Here is a 25,120-nt window from a genome sequence, read left to right as displayed (position 1 = left end):
GTTGGGGTTCTTTCCCCATTAAATTCCTCTAGTCAACCATAATCTTCATTGTACAGATGAAGATAACTATGGCATAGACAGTCTGAAAATCTCACCTAAATTCCCAAAGCAGAACTAGAATTTGAAACATAATATGACATCTGCCAGTGCAATCACCTATCATCGTTTCTGCAGATGTCAGCACACCAGAAATATCCTCATCTCTGCCTTTCTCACTAAGTCCAACCCTCAGCCCCTTCAGCCAGCCCGAGAAGGACCACAGACCCGATGAGCTGCGAGCCGGCATCTTCCTCCTCATGCACACGCCGTGTGAGGCCACAGTTTTCCAGCGACAGCTTCTCCAGCAGCTTGAAGTCCACATCACTGCCAATGCCGATGGTGAAGATGCAGATCTGCCCCCGGGCGGCCTCCTTGGTGTTGCTGAGAATCTCAAGGGTACGGGTTTCCCCGACAGTCGGTTTCCCATCCGTCAGGAAGATGATGAGGGACACGCTCCGGTCCTCAATGTCATTGTGGGCTACGTAGTCGTTGAGCAACCTGATGGCCGACTGAAGAGCCCCGTTGATGTCTGTGCCTGTGGGACATCAACACGTGACAGCTCACACCTGTGTGCCACCTCCTGACCCCAAATGCACGCTCACAGTTAGAGTGAATTCACAATTGTGCCCAGCTGGAAGAGCTTAGCTATAGAGGAGGGAGAAGTTCCCTGCACATATACATTGACTCAGGTTTATGGCCTGTCTAGAAAGTTGACAAGTGTTTACTAATGAATATAAGTGGCACAGAATTACCCCACTATAAGAACCTCCTTCTGATGATCTTAGCTCAGAAGTCCTCTGTACCTTAGCCTTCATGGCTTCTAGAACTTTTTCTGAGAATAGCTCTGAAAATAACTGAACAATATGTGTGTAGGAAATTGAAGAAAAAAAGAGGGGAAAAGGAGTCATAGGAGGAGATATTAGAGAACAACTGGAGCTGATCTTAGATGGCTTTAAATGTTGCCCAGGTTGGACAGTGCTGGCTGAAAAGCTAACTAAGCACCTCATATCTCCTTTTCTCACTTGCTTCCCTTTTGGAATTCCTCTGCTTGTTAGAAAACCCAAAGGGAAGAGGCATTAAACAGTATGTTCCCTGACCCTGCCAATTCTTCTTTAGAAAGGTGCTTGTCATCGGCGGTTCTGATGCAGAACAAGCTTTGTCTTGATAGGTGGAGAGGTGGGTGGTTGGTAGAGGTTGAAACTGCCCACTAACATAAGGATTCTGAATTAGCCATGAATTTCACTCAACTGAGCAACATTGCTTTACCATCAAGTAAAACTGCAAGTTATTACTGTTGCCAGGCATGGTGGCACACACCTGTAATCCTGGTACTTGGGAGACTGAGATAGGAGGATCACAGGTCCATAGCCAGCCCTAGCAACCTAGCAAGGCCCTCTTCAACTTAGTGAGACTCTGTTTCAAAAATAAAAATAAAATAGGGCTGGGGGTGTAGCTCAGAGGTAGAATGCCCCTGGGCTCAATTCCCAGTACAATCAATCAATCAATCAATAAATAAGTAAATAAATAAATATCTTAACAATTACAAATAACTATTTCCTCTACTTGCTAGGTTTTATTAATGGTTTGAGATAACAATTACATACCAAAGCATTGCCCATCCTCAGCATCCAATTCGTTACTTTTAGTAAACAGTCATCACCGTCCTCGTCACCCTGTCTAGAGTAATCTTTAGCTAATTACAAAATGCGCCATGTTTGAAAGAACCAGCTCATTTCCTCTTGTTGCTTTATATCCTCTAGAATTCCTGGCATAATAAAAAATAAATAACTCAATGCCTGTGAAAATCACGTTCATAATTCTCGCTAAAATGCACATAGAGTCCAAACGGAAGGGAAGATTATGTCTGGGACAGTCAGTACTTAACATTTCTTTGGAATCGTGAATTCGCCTTTCTTAATGCTCATCAAATTTAATGCTACCTCTGGATGTGTGGGCATGGACTAACTGGCAGGTGTTTGTATTCTGTGTAATCTGCACTTAGCAACGCTGCCAAATCTCTTTCTTCACTTTAAAGCCAAGGAGAGCCAGGGCCAAGGCATGGATTCAGTGCTTATGATTGCTCACTGGTGCCAGGAGCACCGCAGGGCTTGGAATCAGATCTCTGTTAAACCAGAGCAAGAGCGGGAAGCGCTCTGCAGGGCGAGTCCTACAGAACTGCCTGACCATCCCACGGAGAATTCGTGCACATCAGCAAGGGAGTCACTCCGGCAGGTAGAGGAGTGGTCACGTCTGAGGCCTATGGGGATTTCCTACCTGCGGGCCTGTTCTATGCTCTTTAAACATTCTAACTCATCTCATCTCAAAAACAACCCCATCACTGTCTGCACTATACAGACAAGGAAACCAAGGCATGAAAAGGGCAAACACCTTGTGATCATGAAGCTGGGGTTCAAATGCTGGCATTCTGGCTGCAGAATCTGTGCTCCCGATCCGGAAGCTACACTTCTTGGAGAGGAATGGATTAATCGGTTGCTCACGCAACCTGCAAAAGTTGGGGTCCTGAAGTGTGGAGAATAAATACAGGAAATCAACAGGGCTTCCAAGGTTCAGATGCCAAAAGAATATAATTCCTATTCACCGTTATGTGAAATTGTTTGTCACCTCCCTCCAACATGTGCACATCATTTTAATAGTAAGCCAGTGTCATTAAAATCAATTCAGGCCAGGCGTGGTGGTGCACACGCATAATCCCAGTACTTGGGAGGTTGGGACCAGAGGGTCTTAGGTTCAAGACCAGACTCAACAACTTGGTGGGATTTTCTTGGGAACCTAGTAGACCGTGTTCTAAAACAAAATATAGAAAAAGGGCTGAGGGTGTAGCTCAGAAATAGAATGCCTCTAGGTTCAATTCTTAGCACCAAATAAAAAAATAAAAAAGATAAATTTAGCAAATATCCATTGGGCATGCACTGCATATCAAGAACCGTGCTAAGAACGAGGGGCCAAAAGGAGCAAAGAGAGACTTCTCTCAAGAACTTTACCGTCTTGTTGACTTCCTGCCATGGCTACTAACTACAATATGGAACCTAATTTTTTTTAACTTCTTCTATCAAACTATAAAACGAGTGAGTTCTGGACTATCCAGTTTGGGAGACTGGTAAGAAATGACATGGTAAGTCAAGAAATACCATGGTAAATCAAGGTACTGGCCAAGCGAGATCAAGTTCCTGATGGAGCTTGTGTGGGAAATCAGGGCTTTTCTTGGATGGGAAATGACGAATATATAAAAAGTGGAAAGTTCCAGATGGAGAAGACTGAACTGAACATTTCATGTGTGTCCAGATTATCAATGTTGAATTAACCAGCGTGACAACTCTGGAAGATGATGTCTCTGTCGAGGGCCTTTAAGAAAAGGGAAAAGAATCCAGAAGCAGTGACGATACTTCTGTGATCCCAGCATTTGGGAGGCTGAGAACGGAAGATTACAGGTTTGAGGACGACTTTAGCAATATAAGCAGACTCTCAGCAACCTAGGGAGACTCTGTTTCAAAACAAAATAAATTAATAAATAAAAGGGCTGGGGCATAGCTCAGAGGTAGAATGCCCTAGGTTCAATCCTTAATATCACAAAATAATGAATGAATGATTGAATGAATGAGGCAGAAAATAGGAAGGAAGGAAAGAAGGAAGAAAGGAAGGAAAGAAGGAAGAAAGGAAGGAAAGAAGGAAAAAAGGAAGGGAGGGAGGAAGGGAGGGAGGAAGGGAGGGAAGAGGAGGGACGAAAAGTGTAGGTTCGGTCCCATTGAACACTCCAGTACTGAGCATTTCCTATGTGTCTTCTGTGCTGGTGACATAACTGTATGAAAAAGACCCAGACCTGACATTGAAAAATCTTATATGCAGCATAGCTGGGCAACACACTGCCCTGTGTTTCTCATCTTCTTAGAATCTTTTAGGACCTTGTCTCCCCTCTCTTAACATCTGCTCACCTCTATGACACCACACTCAGGACGAGTGTGTAGGGACTCAGAGCCCAGCACTGTCCCATCCTGCTCCCATACCCAGCGCTTTCCAGGTCTCCCAGGATCAGTTCGCTCCCTGTGTTGCGGCCCTGCCAATATGACTCCTTGTGTTACGGGGTTGTGTTGCTCAGGGTGCCCATCAAAGAACGGATCATCCACTTTACTCCTCCATGCAAGAACAATTTAGGAGAGCAGCTTCATGACCCGTGAGAAAAGCTGGGAAAATCTCCAAACACCTATCAAGTATTTCCCTCCATGACTTGTTTGGCTGCGGAGGGATGAGAATTCACAGATTTGGAGTTTAGAGAAACGTGAGCTTCTGAGAAAGCTCTCCCCTGGTACCCTCTTTCTCGCCATCAGCTGGTCTCTGGGCAGAAAATTCCCGCATTATTGTGTGGAAGCTAACAGAAGAGGAGGGAATCATCCTTACCTCCACTGGGCGACATCTGGTGGATGTAGACTTTGCCGTCTCTGACATTGAGAGGGGTGACAGAGATCAAGTGGTCCTTCCACACTTTAATCCGATTGGAAAACCCAATGATATTGAAATGATCCTGGGGCCTGAGGTCATGGAGGATAGTGAAGAGGGCATCCTTGGTCTAGGTAAACACAAAACCAAAACGAATCACAGCCGATCCCATGAGATCACGTGTTCCCTGGCTTGGAAACTTCCCAGCAGGACAATCCCAAATGGCAGAGTCAGTGCCTGCTATGTAAAGGATACTTGGCTAAAGGGCAATGGTCACCTAGCTGGAAAAAAAAAATGGCATGCATATGTTACAACCATATGCAAGACATGAACAAGTGTTTAATATACATTGCTACCAGACATGGTATAATGGGACTCTTTCCTTTTTTATTTTTTAAGGTTTACGTATTTCTTACTGAACCAACCAAGATTAGTATTATGGATCTTTCATAGCTGACTGAAAATGAAGGTGCTTCTTGGAGGTGACCAACTCCAAGAGATACAGCGACCACCAAGAGATACACTTGAGATACAGTGACTGTCAGTATTCCCACTTTGCAAGCAAGGAAATTGAGGCACCGGGGGCTTAAGCATTTTTCCCCATAGGAGCCTGGGCTAGCACACAGGAAGTCTGACCCCAGGACCGACACTTGTGCCCAGGCAGGGAGATCTGCGGCCCCAAGACTGCCGGAGCTGAGAGGACTCTGAATTCTAACCCCCACGGCGCACGGCTTGTTTTGGGATCCCTTCCAAGTCTGTTGCCGGGCTCTGCTCATTTCTTTGCTTCTTTCATTTTATTTCTGGCAGCGATTAATGGATTCATCTCCTACAACATCCTTGCAGGAAGCACGGCATGAATTCTGCATCCACCCGGGGACAAGAACAATGAATGCATTTCACTAAACCCATCTCCTCGTCCTACCGAGGGCTGCCTCCCACCCGGTTCTTCCATTCTTCCAGGAGAAAGGAGCAGCACAGAAAGGGCTTATTTTCACTCGAGGGGCTGGGGAACCACCTCTATTCTTTCTCCACTCATCCGGCACCAGGCCTTTCCTCCAGGGGGGGATTCACTGGTGGCCATTTCTGATCCCTCCCAATCCTGACTCCCACCCCGAGGAACTGTGTCCACGTGTCCTGATGATAAAAGGAATCCACACCCAAAATGGGCTCGCGCTCTCTGCGTGACATTTGAGAGTCTGTAGGATGTTCTACCAACACGGCTGCTATCTCCTTCTCGAAACACTTCTTACTCTGGCCCATACCCATGGTCTTCTGGTCCCTCCTGCTGACCAGAGCTCCCCTGGGCCCTGCTGGTGCCTCCTTCTTCGCCGCCCTTCAGTGCAAAAGTCACAGGGTGATCTTCTCAGCAGAATCCCCAGTTCTACTCTCAGGACAAACACTCCCACCAGGAGAGCTGATCTGTGACAGTGACAGTCGAGTCTGTTTCTTCCTTTCCGGTCAACCTTCTCTCTCATTAGATCCAGACCAAGCTACTCACTGCTAATCCCTGCGTGTCCCACAGGCATCTCAGACCCAACACAGTGAAAACCGGGATCATTAGCCTCTTACTCGACCTGTCTCTGCCCTGCTGCTCTCTCTCTGCTGGGAAACGGCGCCTTTGGCCACGAAAGAGTCCAAGTTGGAAACCCGGACATCATATTGAATTTCCTCTACCCATCTCTCATATCCTTTAGCACCCAATCCTGGAATTCTAACTCCTCCTGAAAAACCCCCAGGACCATAATCTTGCTATTTTTCTACTTTTGTTGTTTTTCTTAACTTCTTTAAATTATTATTTTCAAAAAGGTCAGAAGAAAAATATATGCAATTCACATACTCCTACCCAACATCCTTCAGAAACGTTCCTATGTGTGTCCATGCACATGTGTGTGTGTATATGTGTTTGATTTTAAATAAAATGGGATCACATAAAATGTATATCATGCTGTAAAGTTTTTACTTACTGTGGCATGTGCAGTTTTCATGTCAATAGACAAATGAATGCCACATCATTTTAATAGCAGCACAATATTGTACCATATGCATACACACCTTAACATTTTTAATATTTAAGCAGCATTGCTACGAAGCTCATTTTTCACACATCCTTGGGTCTGTGACTATTTCCTTAGGATAAACTCTCTCATGTATGAAAACAAAGCAAAAAAAAAAAAAAGGTTTGCACTTTTGGAATGACTTAGCATGTCTCCACCTTGCTGTCATAGTTAGATTTTCAATCCTCCTCAGTTGAAAATTTTGGGGGGTCCTCTTGCCCTCAACCTAATCATCAATCTCTCTCCCTCCTTCGCTCTTTCCCCTCCCATTCCCCTCCCCCTCCCTTCCCCCTCCTTCTTTCCTCCTCCTCCTCCTCCTCCTCCTCCTCCTCCTCCTCCTCCTTCTTCTTCTTCTTCTTTCTCTCTCTCTCTCTCTCTCTCTCTCTCTCTCTCTCTCCTCTCTCTCTCTCTCTCTCTCTCTCTCTCTCTCTCTCTCTCTGTCTCCTCTCTCTCTCTCTCTCCATATCCTCCATACAATAAATCTTCTAGTTTCATCTCCTGCTATTTCCATTCCCCTATGCCCACTATAAACACTAAAGTCTAATTTCCACACACACACAGCTTCTCTAAACACGCCATGCTTCTTCACAGCCTCCCCCTCCTCTTCCCCCTTCTTGTGCCCACTGAACTCTGGCCTGTCCTGCTGTTGCCATCAGCACATCTGCCCTTTGGTGAAGCTGTTTGTAGATGCACCATGAAGAACAGCTCTCCCTTGTTCTCTTGTTCTTAGGTCTATACTAAAAGACAACAAAGTTTGCTGGAAACAACTATCCATTCTTTTTTTTTTTTTTTGTGGGTCTGGAACCCAGGGGCATTTGACATCCGAGCTACACCCCCTGCCCTTATTATTTTTTAATTCTTTTAATTTGAAACCGGGTCTCACTAAGTTGCAGAGGGCCTCACTAAGTAGCTGAGGCTGTCCCAAACCGCGATCCTCCGGTCTCAGCCTCCCAAATGCTGGGATTACAAGCGCGCACCACCACGCCCGGCAACTATCCATTCTTTTATCTGAGCAGCCTAAAAATATGGAAATGGTGATCAGAGCAATAAAATGTTCCTGAACAATCTTTAGCTCATGGAGCTGCATGGGGATTTTTAAACCCCCTAGAAAAAGAAGGCAAATTTTATTGGTCCAGATACTAAAAATATAACAATGCCAAGAGCTGAACTATCCATCCCAGGTTTCATTCTCTTAACTGGCCAAAGTCCTGGAAAAACTAAACACAGAGAGACTAAGGACACTCCTTTGGGTAACGAAAGGAAGCAAAATGCACTGTGGCTACCACTGGTACAGACGCACATGTGACCGGCCATCTATCTGGCTCTAGGTCTCGTTGGCAACCACCATGGATGAGAACCAGGTTCAGGACCCAAACAGTGTGTTTCAAGGGAAGCAAAGAGTGAGAGAAGTTAAAAGGATGCTTTTTTCCTCCTCTGCCTTTCAGATGGAAAACTCCCCGTCTTGCCAAAGCCACTAGCACCTACTAAGAGTGTATCTTACAAAACCGGGGATCTGTTGACTCCCAGACACTAAAAATAATATTTTTTTAAAAAATCTGTCCCCTTGCCCCTATCTTCCCAACATGGTAATTTGTACATTGTCAGCTTTTAGTAAAATACTAGTATCTGCCAAGTTGCTATTCATGTTGGTATTACTAATAACTCTTGTCTTGGTTTTGAAAATGAGAGGGATGGAGAGAAAGGAATTTGAAAAAGAAACATATTGGAGGGGGAGAGAGAAAGATGCTGGTGACTTGTGGAGAGAAAGAGAGAGAAATGAGGATGTAATTTTGTCAGCCAATGCAAAGATACGAGAGTGCTCAGCCTCATCCTTAAGACAGACGGTACCTGGGGGATGTGCGGAAGCCCACAGTGGCCCGATGGCCAGACTTCCTGAGAATGGTAACGCGGCTCCCTGCACTCAGCACATGCGGGTGGGGACCCCCGGCATCAACGCAGGTGGCCTCAGCCTGGGAGCCAGCAACCCTGGGCTCCTCGCCTTCCCTTCCACTTGGCGCCAACACTGCCTCCATGAGCATCAGATGGGCTCCGGGGTCATCCCCATCCAACCGTCTAGACCTCTGGGAGGCCTGAAGGTCCACGGCTGGGGACGACCCAGCCCTTTGTGACAATGCTGTCAGGAATGTACCTCCAGGCTCCGCAGGGGCCCAGAGCTGGCCAGGCTGCACAGGCAGGCGAGGGGAGGGGACCCTTTAGAGATGCTGTTTGTTTAGCTGCCGGCATCCCTAGGGACCCTTAAATAGTGTGCTGACGACCTCGAGAGGGACGGGCCTGGCTTTTTTGCTGGTAGTTTTTCCCATGGTGATGGATATTCTGCTGTAGGAATAGTGCCAGCCTCCCACCCTCCTCCCCTGGACTCAGTGATCACAGATTCCTTATGGCCTTGTAAGGCCTCAGCTGCAACTTATCCTCATGTGCACCAAGCAAAGGCGAGCCAGCAGCTCACAGCTGTTCTACTCCAGCCTTAGAACTGTCAGGACGGTCCCCACTGTCACCCCAGAGGGGCCTGGGCAGAGGCCACAGCTGCTCCTTCGCCCCCACGCCATTAACCCTTGCTTGGCTCTCCTTCCCTTTCCATGGGCTGATCGGCCCCCAGAGCTCTGCCTTGCAAATGAGGGAAGAGGAAGGTGCGCGTCCACAGCAGAGTTAATGCGAACGGGCTTATACTGATCTCTCTGCAGTGTTTACATGCTAAAGAGTAACAGAAACCTAGTCAGGCTCCATCCAGGAGAACAGGGTCAGCGCATTCCAGAGAGATCAGAGGAAGCCCGGAGAGGCAGAGAATGTGTAGCCAAAGCTTGTCTGAGGGCCTGAGCCTCCTTGAAGGTCGGGGAGCATTACAGGAAGGGTTGGATGAGATTTCCTTTGGGATCCCTCCCAAACCGGAGATGGGAGGACCACAACTATAGGAACTGTACATTCTTCTAGCATGGCGAGCTGCTACCTACCACCCCGCCTGCATCCCCAAGTGCCCCTTCCAACTAACTGGGCTTGAAGAAAGATACCAGATACCCCAGGAAGCCATGTTCCTTGGACCCCTTCCTCTATCCTGAGAGCTCCCTCTAGTGGCCTTCCATATTGGCGAGACACCAAAGAACCTTCAAAACACGCTCCTTGGAATAATGATGCCTCCCTGCCCCCAGTTAATAAGTGACCCAGGAGACTGGCAATGTCTCCCTTAGAGATCTTCTAACGTAGGCACATACGATGGAGGATTATGCATATCACAGAGTTTCCATAGAGACGAATACAACTGGGCGTGCGGGTCTGATTAGTGAGGGGGGCTGTCTGATACCAGAAGGTAAAAATTGTTCTTTGGGGCTGTAAGAATAGTTTCCAAGTCACCAACCTCATTCATCATTCTATCCCTGGGCAGGACAAGGGCTTATTTGATATGAAAACAGAGGGTAGAGAAGCTGGGGCCATGCACAGCGTCTGCTGGAGAACGAGACTGGACTTGAAAGAGCTGGTAAGTCCTGGGGAGAGTAGGTGATTGTGAAGAAGAAGGAAAAAAAAACCTGTGCCTGGAAAAAAGAAAGTACATAAAGCTGGGGGCGGTGGCACATGCATGTAAGTCCAGTGCTTGGGAGCTGAGTCAGGAGGATCGAGGGTTCACCACCAGCCTTAGCAATTTAGCAAGACCCTCTGCAATTAGTGAGACCCTTTTACAAAATAAAAAATAAAATTAGTCTGGGGATATCATGCTCAGAGGTAGAATACCCCTGAGTTCAATCCTCAGCACCAAAAGAAAAAAAAAGATTATATAAAAGGGCCACTGAGAAGGTGACATCCAGGACTCTTGAGATTCATCAGCAAGGGGCCCCATGGGTTTCTCCTGGGGCCCCCAAGAGCACCAATCTACACTGAACAGGTGTCCATAGACAAGACAGTCTGTAACATGGGTCCACATATGGAATTAGAGAACAACTTTAAAATTCCAGATTGCATTAGGACGGAAGGGACATAGAAAAGCATGCAAGTGCAATTAATAAATGAAAAGGACATATATACATATATACACACACATATATGTGTCATATGAAGTGTGTGTATGTGCGTATGTGTGTGTGTGAAGACACACCTCTGCCTGGATGCAGCATCAGACAAGATTCCTTCTAATCCTAGCTGTTTAGAATCACAAAGCATAGGGATTATTCTCTGCTCGCAAGTATTTGGTGGTGATGAATTGCTCATCTTATGTGTATTTTTCTTGGACCAAAAGAAGAAAGAAAGTATTTTATTTAAAAACAATGCCTTAGAAGTTCATTCTATCTCTGTGCCAGGTTGACTATGAAGTAAGTCTTTTCATATCTGCCCTGTAAATTCTTCCAGGAGCAAAGGCAGGACATAAATACAAGTAAGTTCTCTGCCTCCGATTCTCCATCCACTTGATGTGGCTAACAATGGTCCAGCAGCTCTTTGGGAAAGAAAAGTGTACTGTCCCCTCTAATGGTGCTGTAGCCTGCAGGTCTGGCTCCTGGACACAGGCCCCCTTTCCGTCCTTCACGCCCAAGGAGGGCAGTGTCCAGAGGGCAGCTCTGTCCTGTGTACTTGGGTCTCATGTTGAGCTGCACCAAGGACGAGGGATGGAAGCTTCCCTTCCTCTCCATCTTTTCTATAAAACTGTGCCCAAGCAGCTGCAGGCTCTTGGCACAGCCCTCAAAGGAGTAAGCATTCCCCCATGGTAACTACCATGTCATGGAATAACTACTAAATATTTCCCAAGTAGAGAAGCATTATCTAATAAGGCTCTGAGAGAGAGAGAGAGAAGTCAGTGGAGCCCATGAGAGCCCAGCTGCTGCCCACTCTGCCCCCGACATCCATCAGGGGAACCACTGAATGTGCTTTTCTCAAATATCTCTATGTCCAGCCACACTCAACAGGAACTCATTCTGGAACAGAAGGCTTTTGTACCACAAACGCTAGGTCGTCGGGCACAAGACAGGGGAATCCATGACATCATGGATGAATCCAAGTTCAAGGGAATTAGTGAGTAGCCATTCCATATTTTCAGCACAATGATGGTGCTGTTCCCCCACCTAGCCTCCTCGTTTGCCTCTTTCTAAAATGTTCATCAAGGAGATAATTTTTCTCTCTAACATTAGTCCATACAGTTCTTTTGAATAAGCCCAAGAGAAAGATCTTCTGAGATGCGCAGCTTAAAAGAATCCAACCAAGAAATCAAAGAGTTTCTAAAGTCCGGTTGGAGTTGGGGATTGAACCCTGGGGCTTTCTACCTCCAAGCTACATGCTTAGCCTTATTTTATTTTATTTTATTTTATTATTTTATTTTACTTTATTTTATTTTATTGGTGGTACTGGAGATGGAACCCTTCTACCTCCGGGCTATACTCCCAGACCTATTTTATATTTTATTTGGAAACAGGGTCTCCTAAGCCAGCGATGCTGGCTTTGAACCCGGGCAATCCTCGTGTCTCCGCCTCCCAAGCCCAGGGATTACAAGCGTGCGCCACCACGCCTGGCAGCCCTATTTATTTTATTTATTTTATTTTTATTTATTTATTTATTTATTTATTTATTTTATTAATTTATTTTTTAAATTGGTGCATTGTAGTCATATATCAATCACATTGGAGTACAAGACTTGAGAGGATATACAAGCACACATCATCCAATTAGCCCTCCTCCAGCCCCTGTCCCATTCCCTCCCCCTCCCTCCATCCCACACTTCTTTGGTGATTTACTTTGATACATTTGTTTATGTACCTCCTGCGTTTTAAAGAGGCTCCGTCCTCCAGTATTACATACCCTCTGATTGGTCACATTAGTTGCTTCACTATAGGGCCCTTTCTATAGCTCAACCCATTCCTGTTGCCCTTTTCCTCCTAGTTATTGCTGATTAAGAGAAGCGTCTGATTTTTATTTTCTGCGATATTTCTCTGTGCATGCTGTGTTGCAAGTACCGATCCCACTCTTGATGGTCCCAGTAGTGGCCTGGCTACTCAGTGGACTGATCCAGACCTCGCTGGCTCAAGCAGCGGCCTTGCCTCATGGGAGGCCCCAGTTCTGGTCTTGCTGGCCCCTGCACTGGTCTAACCCCTAAGCTGGCTTTGGTCCCGGCCTTGGAGGCCGCAGGAGTGAACTTGCCTCACGCCAGGCTCCGATGCTGGCCATTGGCCCCTGCACCGGTCTAACCCCTCGGCCGGCTCTGATACTGGCCTCGGAGGTCCCAGCACCGGCCATGCCTCACGGCAGGCCTGGCAGCCCTATTTAATAAATTGCAAGGCCCTCTGCAATAAGTGAAATTTATCAAAATAAAAATAAAATAAAAAATAAAATTTTTTATCAAAATAAAAAATAAAATTAGTCTGGGAATATCATGCTCAGAGGTAGAATGCCCCTTAGTTCAATCCTCAGCACCAAAAGAAAAAAAAAAAGATTATATAAAAGGGTCACTGAGGTGACATCCAGGACTCTTGAGATTCATCAGCAAGGGGCCCCATGGGTTTCTCCTGGGGTATGTGTGAGGCCCCCAAGAGCACCAATCTACACTGAACATTTTTTTATTTTGAAACAGGGCTTACTAAGTTGCTGACAGTGTCACTAAGATCCTGAGGCCAGCTTCAAACCTGTGATCCTCCTGCCTCAGACTCCCAAGTACTAGGATTATAGCATGTGCCACCATGCCCAGCTAAGCTTTCTTTATATAGACAAAATATTGGGGCTAAAAGTTATCATATCTTCCAGTGTTTTAAAAATGACTAGTAAGTGCTAGATAATAACTTGAAATTTTACCTGAAGTAATTGTAGAAAACACTATTTTCTTCAATCTCAATATTTAATGTTTACACTATTCTGAAAAGTATATTTTTTAAAATTAAGCAACACCATAAAGCTCTTTTATTTTAAATAAACCATTTTAAGCTATTATAATTTCATGTATTATTTGAATTCTAATTTTTCAAAAACTCTTTTCTTTTTTTTTTTTAAGGTACTGGGGATGGAACCCAGGGGCATTCTACCTCTGAACTACACCCTCCATCCTATTTTTTATTCTTTATTTTGAAATAGGGACTCACTGAGTTGCAAAGAGCCTCACTACATAGCTGAGGCTGTCTGCGAACCGCAATCCTCCGGTCTCAGCCTCCTGAATGCTGGGATTACAAGTGTGTGCCACCACACCCGGCTCAAATGCTCTTTCAAGGCAGTACTATGATAGGAAATAGTGCAACTCTGATTTGAATCACCTATTTTCATGTTTAAACAAATTGTATAAAAAGAGAAAAAGGTTATGTCTTCATAGTATGATAAAAAGCCTCTTTATTAAAAAAAAAGGTTCAGATCTAACTGCCAACATCACTTTAGAGCTTGTTCTAAACTAGAATAATGTAAAAAGTTAAATTCTGGATAAATTCGTCCTTAACATTAATGAAAAAGACTGACTCGTTTTAGATGTTAGAATATTTTCTGAAAAGTAAACATAACTAAATCCCATTAATTTGTGTGTCTGCATGACATCATTCTAACTTGAGAAGCAAACTATGTCTTGTCTTACCCCTCTGGCTCATGTTAAGATTAGTTACCTAATATTTTGACTTTGCTTTGACAAATGGATCAAACATTTACCTAATAATGTCACTGGACATTTTTCTTAAAAGCTCTTTGCCAAAAATATTTCTCTGATTCTTCGCTACATATTAGGTGCATCCATTTATCACACTTGACATGTAAATAACTCAAGACTTAAGGCATTTCTTCCTCTATTTCTTTTCAGGTAAAATGTTAGAACTTATGAGGATTTCTGCTCATTGTAGATCTCATACTTCTTACTCTAGCCAAGAATATAATCTCACCATAATGGTCTTGGTTGCCTTACAAGAAATATGGCCAATCTCCATCTGTAGGTTCCAGGTAGGCTTACCCATGTACGGCTTCCGGTTCTGGTAGGAAGTAAATAAGAGAGTTCTGCCCAAGAGAGGTGCAGATCTCCATTGTACATAGATAGATAGATAGATAGATAGATAGATAGATAGATATCTCCTTTGTAACTGGTATCTTGTTCAGATAAACTTACTGACTACAATGATCAAGTTTAAGTCATTTGGTGAAATCTTAAAGTTTATGTTGCCTAACTGTAAACTTGGACAACGGAACTCTGCCTCTTTCGTTCTTCAGATTTTCGGTGTCTGACTCATTGGTACCTTTGACCCATTTGACTGGCCTCTGATCCGTTCAACTTTCCCTTAAGTCTGAATTCTCACGATTCCCGCTTCCCTGCCTTACACCCATCCTATAATTCTCCCCGCAAATTCCCAGGATACGTCTTGACAAATACCAAGAAAATAAAACATAAAGATATGGAGAGGCTGAGCAAAAGCCAGTCTAAACGTAAAATCGTGGAACAATTATACAAGAAGTAAACACAGTTTACCAACAAACAGAGACAGAGGAAAATATTTAGAGGAAGTGGAGCCACCCTCTCCCCGGCAGGGACAGTGATGAATCCCTGTGTCTTGCCCGTCTTCCCATACTCTTGCAGTCACCATGAGACTGGGAAGTGAATTTCTGCTGCCAGAAGGAAGGGATTATAGAGACAGTGGAAGCTAATTGATGGGGATGGCTTTCTTTCTCTTGACTTCCTTATTTGTGCTAGGATCTAATCTGGATCTAGTCTGGGCAGCTGGGGGTCCAGAGCAGAGACAGCAGGGTTTTCCTCAGCTTATATGGGAAAGGGGGGGCTAAATGAAAGTTTCCATCTCTTCTGTTGTCTGGTCTGCTGCCCCTCATATGTTGAAATCCTAACCTCTACACTGATATTAGGAGGCGGGGCCTCTGGGAGTGATCAGGTCCAGAGGACAGAGGCCTCCTCATTGGGATTGGTGACCTTATAAGAAACCCCCGAGAGGCTGGCTAATCTCTTCCACCCTATGAACATGTGAGAAGACTCTGCCTCTGAGCCAGGAAGGGGCTCTCACCAGACCCTCAATCTGCTGCCACATTAACCTTGGACTTCCAGCCCCCAGAACTGTGAGAAATCAATTTTGATTGCTTACAACCCACCCAGTCCATGGTGGTTTTTTGTTTTTGTTTTTGTTTTTGTTTTGTAGCAGCCGGGACAGACTTTGACATAGACTCTGACACCATCCATCTAACTATTCTTCAGGAATTAGCAACTAAACTGATGCCATTTTTTGTCAAATGGCTGAAACTCGCATTGAAACCCAGTAAAAGTAGAATGTCAGAGACTCAAAAAACATAATGTCTGTGTCAGTGATTATGAGACCATCCTCATCCTTTAACCTAATTCCGGGGAGGGCTGGCCCGGGGGGATTCTTGGAAGCCAAAATGCCCAGTGCCAAGTGTTTGTCCATCCAGGGGGCGACAGCTTTGTCCTCAAGGAAGCAGATCTGCCTGAGCTGGACTTGAGAAGTGTTTGCCCAACAATTGCTATACAATAACACAGCTGTCCTGGGGCCTGGCTGGGCGAGGCCCTGCCTTTGCCATCCCTGGCTCCCTGGCTTGAAGACAGAGGCCTACGGTTTAGAAACTCTGGGCATTCTCTCCAGCACTGGCCTCTAGCATTCTGTCCCTCCCATGTCCTATCCAGCACTGAATACCGTAGACCTACGGCATCAAACAGGTCACCATGCTCCAAGCTCTCTGCAAGACACAGAAACTGCCCCTGGTGGTCCTGGCAGCTGGCCACGTGAATGGTGGTCGCCCCAAGATGGAGAGTGCTGTCCAGAGGCAGACTTTTGTTACTGCGTTAAATATCCTTACTGAACTCCGTCTTCATTGATTGCAGAATTGATTATCACGTGCACATCACCCTCTTCTATCTGATACCTGATCCTAATATACTTTGAGGATCAATAATTGCTTTCTTATATTTATTTACTCTCTCTCTCCATTCCCCCCTTCTTCCTTCTCTCTCTCCTTTTTCCCCTGCCCCCTCCCACATGGCCCAGTTTCTCCTCCTTCCCTAAAGGAATTTCATCTACTCTTCAGCCACTACTTCTGTGGAGGGATTTCCCAAGTCTATGACTCTAGGCTTAGCTTTTATCCCAAACTTTCATCTGGATGTTTTTATGGTCCCACTGTTATTTCCATATTACTCCGTATAAACCCAATGTATAATATATTTTCTGGCTTCAAATAAGTTCCTCCTTTAGAATTCCATACTTCTTTTGTGTGTGTGTGTGTGTGTGTGTGTGTGTGTGTGTGTGTGTGTGTGGTACTGGGGTTCCTGGAAGCCCTTCTACCTCCGGGCTACATTCCCAGACCTATTTTTATACTTTTTTTATTTGGAAACAGGGTCTCTTTAAGCCAGCGCAGCTGGCTTCAAACCTGTGTGATCCTCCTGTCTCTGCCTCCCAAGTGCAGGAATTACAAGCGTGCGCCACCACGCCCGGCTAGAATTCCATACTTCTAACCACAGTTCTACAATCTTAGGAATACCTATTTTGAAAGCCTATAGAATGGGAGAAGATATTTAGCAGCTATTCCTTTGATAGAGGACTAATATCCAGAATATTATACAAAGAACTTAAAAGAAAAACAAATAATCCAATCAAGAAATGGGAAACTGAATTGAATAGACACTTCACAAAAGAAGAGATACAAAGGGCCAACAGAACGCCAGGCGTGGTGGCGCACGCTTGTCATCCCTGTGCTTGGGAGGGGGAGACAGGAGGATCTACAGGTTCGAAGCTGGCCTCACTGGCTTAAGAGATCCTGTTTCCAAATTAAAAAATATATAAAAATAGGCCTAGGAGTATAGCCCGGAGGTAGACGGGTTTCCAGAAACCCCAGTACCACCAAGAAAAAAAAGAAGGGCCATTAGATACATGAAAAAAGTGTTCAACATCATTAACAATCAGGAAGATATAAATCAAAACTATGCTGAGATTCCATCTAACCCCAATCAAAATGGCAAGCATAAAGAAGTCAAAATAACAATAAATGTTGGAGAAGATGTAGGGAAATAGGAATTCACTGTTGATGAGAGTATGAACTAGTTCAGCCGCTATGGAGAACAGTGTGGAGATTCCTTAGAAAACTGGGAATGGATCTACCATATGATCCGGCTATACCACTCCTGGGTATCTTTCCAAAGGGGCTGAAATCAGAGAACTACAGTAACATATGCATACCCATGTTCATAGCAGCACAATTCCCAATAGCCAAACTATGGAACCAATCTAGGTCTCCATCAACATATGGGTGGATTGAAAATTATGGGAAATACACACAATGGAATTCTACTTAGCGGTAAAGAACAAAATTACATCATTTGCAAGAAGATGGAAGGACCTGGAAAACATTATGTTAAGTGAGATTAGCCAAGCACAGAAAGTGAGGAGAATATGTTTCCCCTGAAATGTGAATACCAGAACTCCAGATAATGGAGGAGAAATCTCAGTGGAGCCAGGGAGGAAGGGTAGGGGAGGAGGAAGACGGAGGTTAATTAATGCAAATACTATCACCAACTATGTGTATACATATGAATATATCATTGTCAATCTGGGCCCTTGGTATTGGGAGGGAGGGAAATGGAGAGGTGGGGGGCACCAAGTACTGTGTGTGTGTTTGTCATTGTCAACATGATTTACATTAGGATGTGAGACTATAATGTACCAATAAGAACAAAACAAAACAAAACAAAAAAAAAAAGAATCCCTTCCCTGTACCCAGCGTGGGGTTGTGGAGCAGCTTTTGCAGAGGGATCCTGTGCGGCCTGACTTATACCATGTCTTTCTGGGCACTCTACCAAGAACCTCTGCATTATCATCAGCCTAGAATTCCTTTACAGGTAGGTTTTCAGACAGTCCCTCGATTACATGATTATAGAAGCTCAATCACCAAACTAAATCTCTTCTGGTCTATTTTGAGGCCAATAGTTATATAGACTATAAGTTATTTGATTATAACTCCCCCTCCCAACACCACATTCAATCACACAGAGAGTTGGACAAACTCCTATGTTATCTTTTCAACACCTGTGGGTAGACGTTTCTCCTGCCACTACTTCATAAAGGATGTGGTTCTTCACAGACACCCACTCTATGCAAAGGTTTGGGGTTCAACTCCTGAAATTGGAGGGCCCACGGTCTCATCCACTGTGCCCGCATGGGCTCCAAAGCTCCAAACCTAGATAGGAAGGTGGACATCTCTCTTGGGCAGCATCACTAATTCAGGCGTTCGCTGTACCATCTTAGCCCTTGCGGTGTGCTCCTCTGGCTTACCAGCTCAGCTATGCACTTAAAAGGCTTCTTTCAAAAAAGCAAGGAAGCCAGGAAATTTTCAAGTTCTCCCAAACCTTCAGACTATAGCACATTCATCCTGGTTTTAGGCCTTTCTCCATATTTTTCCTCAACCAAGAGTTCATCTGCTCCTTCCCTGACAAAAAATAGCATCCCATCTCCTAAGACTAGACTGATTCCTTCCTCTTCCATCTCTATCATCCATCTTTTGCTACCTCAGCTCTTGCTCTTCCTTAAAATTCTTTCCACTCTGTATGGAACAGGATAGATTTGAATTACGTGCGATTGATTGTTCCATGCTTCTTTACTCCAGTGGAATTCTAAAGTGCTGTATTAAAGTGACTCACACACGATGCCTCTACTGAACATACTTGCATACTCTGCGTACTCAAATGTGCTGTCCATCTCTCTGCATGCATCCTCTCCCCTCCTCATCCCGTCCACTCAACTAATTTCTAAGAGAACTTTGAGACTCGCTCAACTACATTCCCCCTGGGAAGCATTCATAACCCTCACTCCTTTCACCCCTAAAACTGATCGCCACGCCATTGTGCAATGACCGCGCCTTACCTATATCTCTACCACACGGAGTGCTTCCTATAGAATTTTTGTCTGACTTTCTCCTCCTCTCTGGGCTTTTTGAGATAAAAGGCTCTGTCTTCGTTATCTTTGGGTCCCCTGTGCCTTGCACCTCTCCCACAGCACACAATCAATATCTGTTTCATTCTTGGAGAAGATGAAGTCTACAGTCAAAGCCAAGATGGGAGCCAGCAGGAGAATCAGGTGTCCTGAACAAGAGAAGGGATGGCTGGGCTCCCTGGCACTGGCGGCTCTTAGGAATTTTACCCAGCTGCAATTTCAATCTGACAGCCAAGGCTGCGCACTCTCGGGGAAGACAAAGCTTTCTGACACTCTGATAGGCTCTTCCGGGTCTGTTATCTCCTTTGGTTCTCTTTGACTTATAGTATTTATCTCAGTGTTACTTGTAGCAAAGTTTCCTTTCAGCTTCTATCTAGCTCTTGGCAGAAAATCTGGCCAATCACGCTTTGAGATATGACTGTAAACCCAGGATGCCAGAAAGGGAGAAGCCAGGCTTTTCTGAAATGTACTGGTGCCATGTTTTCTGATGCTCGAAACAAGCCTGCAACCTGAGCGGGGTAAAACACTAGATTATTCAGAGCTCTCCAATTTTTTTTTTTTTGTAGTACTGGGGATGGAACCCAGGACATTCTACCTCTGAGCTATACCCCCAGCCCTATTTTTTTATTGTTTATTTTGAAACAGGGTCTCACTGAGTTGCAAAGGTCCTAAGTAGCTGAGGCTGGCCACGAACCCAGATCCTCCTGTCTCCACCTTTCAAATGCTGGGATTAAGCTTCTCTTGGTATGATAGCTACAGAGTGCCTACGCTCACAGATACTCAGCATTTTTTAAGCATGATCTCAATTTAATTAAATCTTTTCTGTTTGTTTGCAGTACCAGGGGTTGAACTCAGGGGCATTCTACCTCTGAGCTATACCCCTAGTCCTATTTTATTCTTTATTTTGAAACAGGGTATCACTAAATTGCAGAGGGCCTCACTAAGTAGCTGAGGCTGGCTACATACCTGCAATCCTCCTGTCTCAGCTCAATTTAGTTAAATCTTAACTATCTCAAAAATTTCTAGAAAATATTACCTCCAAGCCGACTGTGGTGGCACACGCTTGTAATGCCAGCAAGGCTGAGACAAGAGGGTCACAGGTTCAAGGACAACCTCCAAAAATAGTGAGACCTCTCAACCCAGTGAGACCCTGTTTTAAAATAAAATAAAATAGCCAGGCATGGTGGCGCACGCTTGTAATCCCCGCGTTTGGGAGGCGGAGACAGGAGGATCGCACAGGTTCGAAGCCAGCCGTGCTGGCTTAAGAGACCCTGTTTCCAAATTTAAAAAATATATAAAAAATAGGCCTGGGAGTGTAGCCTGGTGGTAGAAGGGCTTCCAGGAACCCCAGTACCACAATAAAATAAAATAAAATAAAATAAAATAAAATAAAATAGGGGTATAACCCCTAGAATGAGCCTGGGTTCAATCCCCCCTTTCCCAAAGACAAGAGGAAGAGAATCAGATGTATACTACCACCACCACAAAGTTAGAAACCAGAGGCAAAAATTAGTAAAATTGCCTGCTTTAAAAATATATACTATATGTGGCCAGGTGTGGTGGCGCACACTTGTAATCCCAGTACTTGGGAGACTGAGATAGGAGGATCGCAGATTCGTGGACAGCCTCAGCTATGTAGTGAGGCACTCTGCAACTCAGTGAGACCCTGTTTCAAAATAAAGAATAAAAAATAGGTGTGGGGCTGTAGCTCAGAGGTAGAATGTCCCTGGGTTCCATCTTCAGCCCCATTTAAAAAAAAAAAACAGAAAGAAAGAAAAGAAAAGAAAGAAAAAGAAAAAAGAAATTAAAAATATGGCTGGGGGAGAATGCCCCTGGGTTCCATTCCCAGTACTACACACACATAAAAAAAAAAATAGTACCTCCAGCTTATTGGAAATTATTATTGACCAGGGCAATGGAAGTTCTCACTGATGGCCTGGAAGATATCTTGCCCTCTGTCCATCATTTACTGACTCATATTTGAGTCAGAGACAAAAATCACATTTACCCCACTGACTCCTGGCCCAAGTCCCAGACGCCTGTTTTGTTATATATTCCTGAAATAGGCATCTCCCAGTGGCAATATTCATCTAGGCAACTCAGTAGACAGAATGAATGCTATCATTCAGAACGAGCTCTGATCACACTTCAGTTAATCATTGCTCTAGTTGAGGGCCAGCAAACTAGAGCCCAGGGCAGAATCCAGACCCCTGCTTCTGTTTAACAAGTAAAGTTTTATTGAAACACAGCCACGCCCCCCCCCTTTTTTTTTGCAGTACTAGGGATTGAACCCAGGGGTATTCTACTTTCGATCTACACCCCCAGCCCTATTTTTAATTCTTTATCATCTGGGCTGAAAGTTTAAGATATTTACTGAGCCGGACATGGTGGTGCTTGTAATCCCAGCATTCAGGAGGCTGAGATAGGAGGATCGCGGTTCACGGACAGCCTCAGCTACTTAGTGAGGCTCTCTGCAACTCAGTGAGACCTTGTTTCAAAGTAAAGAATAAGAAATAGGGCAGGGGGTGTAGCTTGAAGGTCAAATACCCCTGGGTTCCATCCCCAGACTTACACACACACACACACACACACACACACACACACACACACACACATAAAGATATTTACTGAGCCAGGCATGGTGCTATACACCTATAATCTCAGGACTTGGGAGGCTGAGACAGTAGGATCATAGGTTCCAAACCAGCCTCAGCAACTTAGTGAGACCCTGTCTCAAAATAAAATAATAAAAAGAACAGGGAGTATAGAGATAGAATATCCCTGGGTTTAATTCCCAGTACTAAAAACGGATATTTACTATCTGTTCCTGAACAGACAATTTGCCAACCTCAATCCAGAAAACTGGAAGAGAAGAGCTAGATTCTTTCATTATCTCCCGGTACTAGGCTTTTGATGTTCACAACTAGGCCCGAATCTCAACAGGCAATACAGGCACCCAAAGCTTCCCACAGAGTTTTGTTGGAGGGTACCACAGATTGAACCCAAGAGAGCCCTACCTCCCAGCTCTACCCCCAGCCCTATTTTATTTTTTATTTCAAAACAAGTCCTTGCCAGGCGTGGTGGCACACGCTTGTAATCCCCATTCTTGGGAGGCTGAGACAGGAGGATCACGCAGGTTCAAAGCCAGCCTCGGCTGATTTAAGAGACCCTGTTTCCAAATAATATATAAAATAGGGCTAGGAGTGTAGCCCAGAGGTAGAAGGCCCCTGGGTTCCATCCCCTGTACCACCCCCACACACAATAAAAGTCCTTGATAGGTTTCTGAAAGTCTTGCTAAATTGCTGAGGCTGGCCTCAAAGCAGCAATCCTCCCATCTCATCTCCCAATTCTTGGGATTACGGGCATGCACCACCACACCCAGTTTCCTTTGATGTTTATTTGTATGATAGCTATGTATTGCTTACCTTGCGATGCCTCCCAGGGCCTTAGACATGCTCTCATTTAGCATTCTGGATCCCTCCTCCTCTCTGAGAGCTTCCATTTATTCTGGAAGTTCTCTGATCCTGGCCAGACCACACATCCTCTAAGACCTCCTGGATTCTACTGCCTGTGTCTAGCATTTCTTCCCCCAGCTCAGGGAACCTCATTCTGTCTCCCTTGAACCTCACCACCTAAGAGTTACTTTCTTCATATTCTAATATCTTCAAGAACCATCCCTTTCAAAATGTGGCAGGTTCACATATTCTTGGAGAGGACATCTAAAATGTTCTATGCTCTGTGACATCACCGACTCCACTTCCTCAATCCAGCCTCTGCTGTCTCCACACCTGGACGCAACCTGCCCAACCCAAGTCTTCAGATGAAAAGAAGACCGAATACCTGGACACACCTCGGGGCGCCTGATGTTAAATAGTAAAAAATGCTGCTCACTGATCAGAGCAGAAGCGGTCCATTGATTTTTCCCCTCGCACCCAGCTATTGGCCGAAGCCTCAGGGCAGGTGAGCTGTGTGTGCACTCACCTGAGGTGCACCACCCTCCTCCACACTACGGGCTGAGGGTAGGTAACGGGCCGTGTCTGATGTTACTGCGAGGAGCTTTAGGGTAGGGCTGACCTGGGCTTGAAGCCTAACTTTCTACCTAAATCTCAGTGTATTTCATCCAGGAAGGAAATACTTTCACCTGAGTCCCGTATACATGTGAAATAACCGATGCCAGTCTCAAGATCACGTATGGGGCAGGGGGCAGGCTGGGGAGGGGGGAGCCCAGCATGCTGGGTGTATGTGTGTTCATCACTCTGAACTGCGTCATGATGTGAGGCTGCAGTGCACCAATAAAAGCATATTTAAAAAAGAAACTGAAGGAGACTACGGGAAAGAGTAGAAATTCAATAAAATTTAAAAACTGGCTATAAAAAACACTTTGCGCATTTTACCATAGTTGCATTATCTTCCTGACCGTTGCCTTTCCATCTATAAAATGGAGATAACAATGTCTATGTCACTGAATTGCTGACAGGTTAGTAAGAGAAAAAGGTACATAAAACCTGTATCTCAGTACTTGGGAAGCTGAGACAGGAGGATCACAGGTTCAAAGCCAGCCTCGGCAATTTAGTGAGGCTCTCAGCAACCTAGTGAGACCTTGTTTTCAAATAAAAAATAATTTTAAAAAACAGTTTGAGGTGTAGCTCGGAGGTAAAATGCCTCTGGGTTTAATCTCCAGTATCTCTCTCTCTCTCTCTCTCTCTCTCTCTCTCTCTCTCTCTCTCTCTCACACACACACACACACACACACACACACACTTGCACACACAAATTTAAAAAAAATAAGCCAGTGTTGTGGCACAAGTTTGTAATCCCAGCATTTGGGAGGCTGAGATAGGAGGATCCTGTTTTGCAGATAGCCTCAGCTACTTAGTGAGGGCCTTTGCAACTCAGTGAGACTCTGTTTCAAAATAAAGAATAAAAAAAAGGTCCGGGGGTGTCACTCAGAGGTAGAATACTGTACTGCAATAAATAAAAATAAATAAATAAATAAATAAGCAAGTCTGGGAGTGTAGCCCAAAGATAGAAGGTACCTGGGTTCCACCCCCAATACTACAAAAGTAAGTAAATAAGTAAGTAGGTAAGTATATAAATAGATCCCTCATAGTGTTGGTAACATACTAAACACTCAGTTCTATCTACTGTGACTTTAAAAAATGCAAGGTAAGTTAAATGCTCATGCACTGGAATATTTTCAACAAATACCACTGCCTACAATGTGTCAGGTATCGCGCTAAGAGCTGAGAACGCGTACTACAATAATCCAAAACAAGATGCCCCCAGATCCACGGGGCTCACAGACGGCTCACCTATAAGGTCACACACAACGTGTCCACACAGCCCTGCGGAGCCCAATGTGGAACAGTGAAGAAGAAACTGGTGCCCCAGAGCATAAAGCAAGTCCACACACGCAGCAAGCAGAGCCCGTCCTCCAATCCCATGAATTCACACTTTCTCTCGTTTTAATTTGGCAACAACAGATTTTTACAAAAAAAAAACAATAACCTTCCTCTTTGTCCTTCAATGCTGTCGACCAAATTAAGTGGGGAAAGACAACATTCCGAAAGCTGCCTGGGGCCCAGTGTTGGCACAGAGTTTCAGTGTGGGAACAAGTCAGGAGAGAGTTGTAGCTTGAAAAATAGTTGGCAAATGATCCATTAGTCGCTGCCTGGTTGCCAAAGAGGCCCC

The 25,120-nt window shown here is 44.8% G+C and overlaps 1 protein-coding gene across 1 annotated transcript in view; it reads right to left on the bottom strand.

Annotated features, from left to right (window-relative positions):
- The window catches only part of ITIH5 (inter-alpha-trypsin inhibitor heavy chain 5), a gene marked incomplete at both ends in the record, with an annotated part of 105,525 nt that overhangs the window by 16,084 nt on the left and 64,321 nt on the right, over window positions 1-25,120 (bottom strand). Inside the window, 2 exons of the mRNA XM_080717217.1 lie at window positions 265-574; window positions 4,453-4,621. Coding sequence (XP_080573343.1) covers window positions 265-574; window positions 4,453-4,621 — 479 coding nt within the window. The remainder of the gene's footprint in view (window positions 1-264; window positions 575-4,452; window positions 4,622-25,120) is intronic.

The sequence above is a fragment of the Muscardinus avellanarius genome (genome assembly GCF_963383645.1).
Source record: "Muscardinus avellanarius genome assembly, chromosome: 20".
NCBI classification, from domain to species: domain Eukaryota; kingdom Metazoa; phylum Chordata; class Mammalia; order Rodentia; family Gliridae; genus Muscardinus; species Muscardinus avellanarius.
This window is presented reverse-complemented; position numbering and strand designations above follow the sequence as displayed.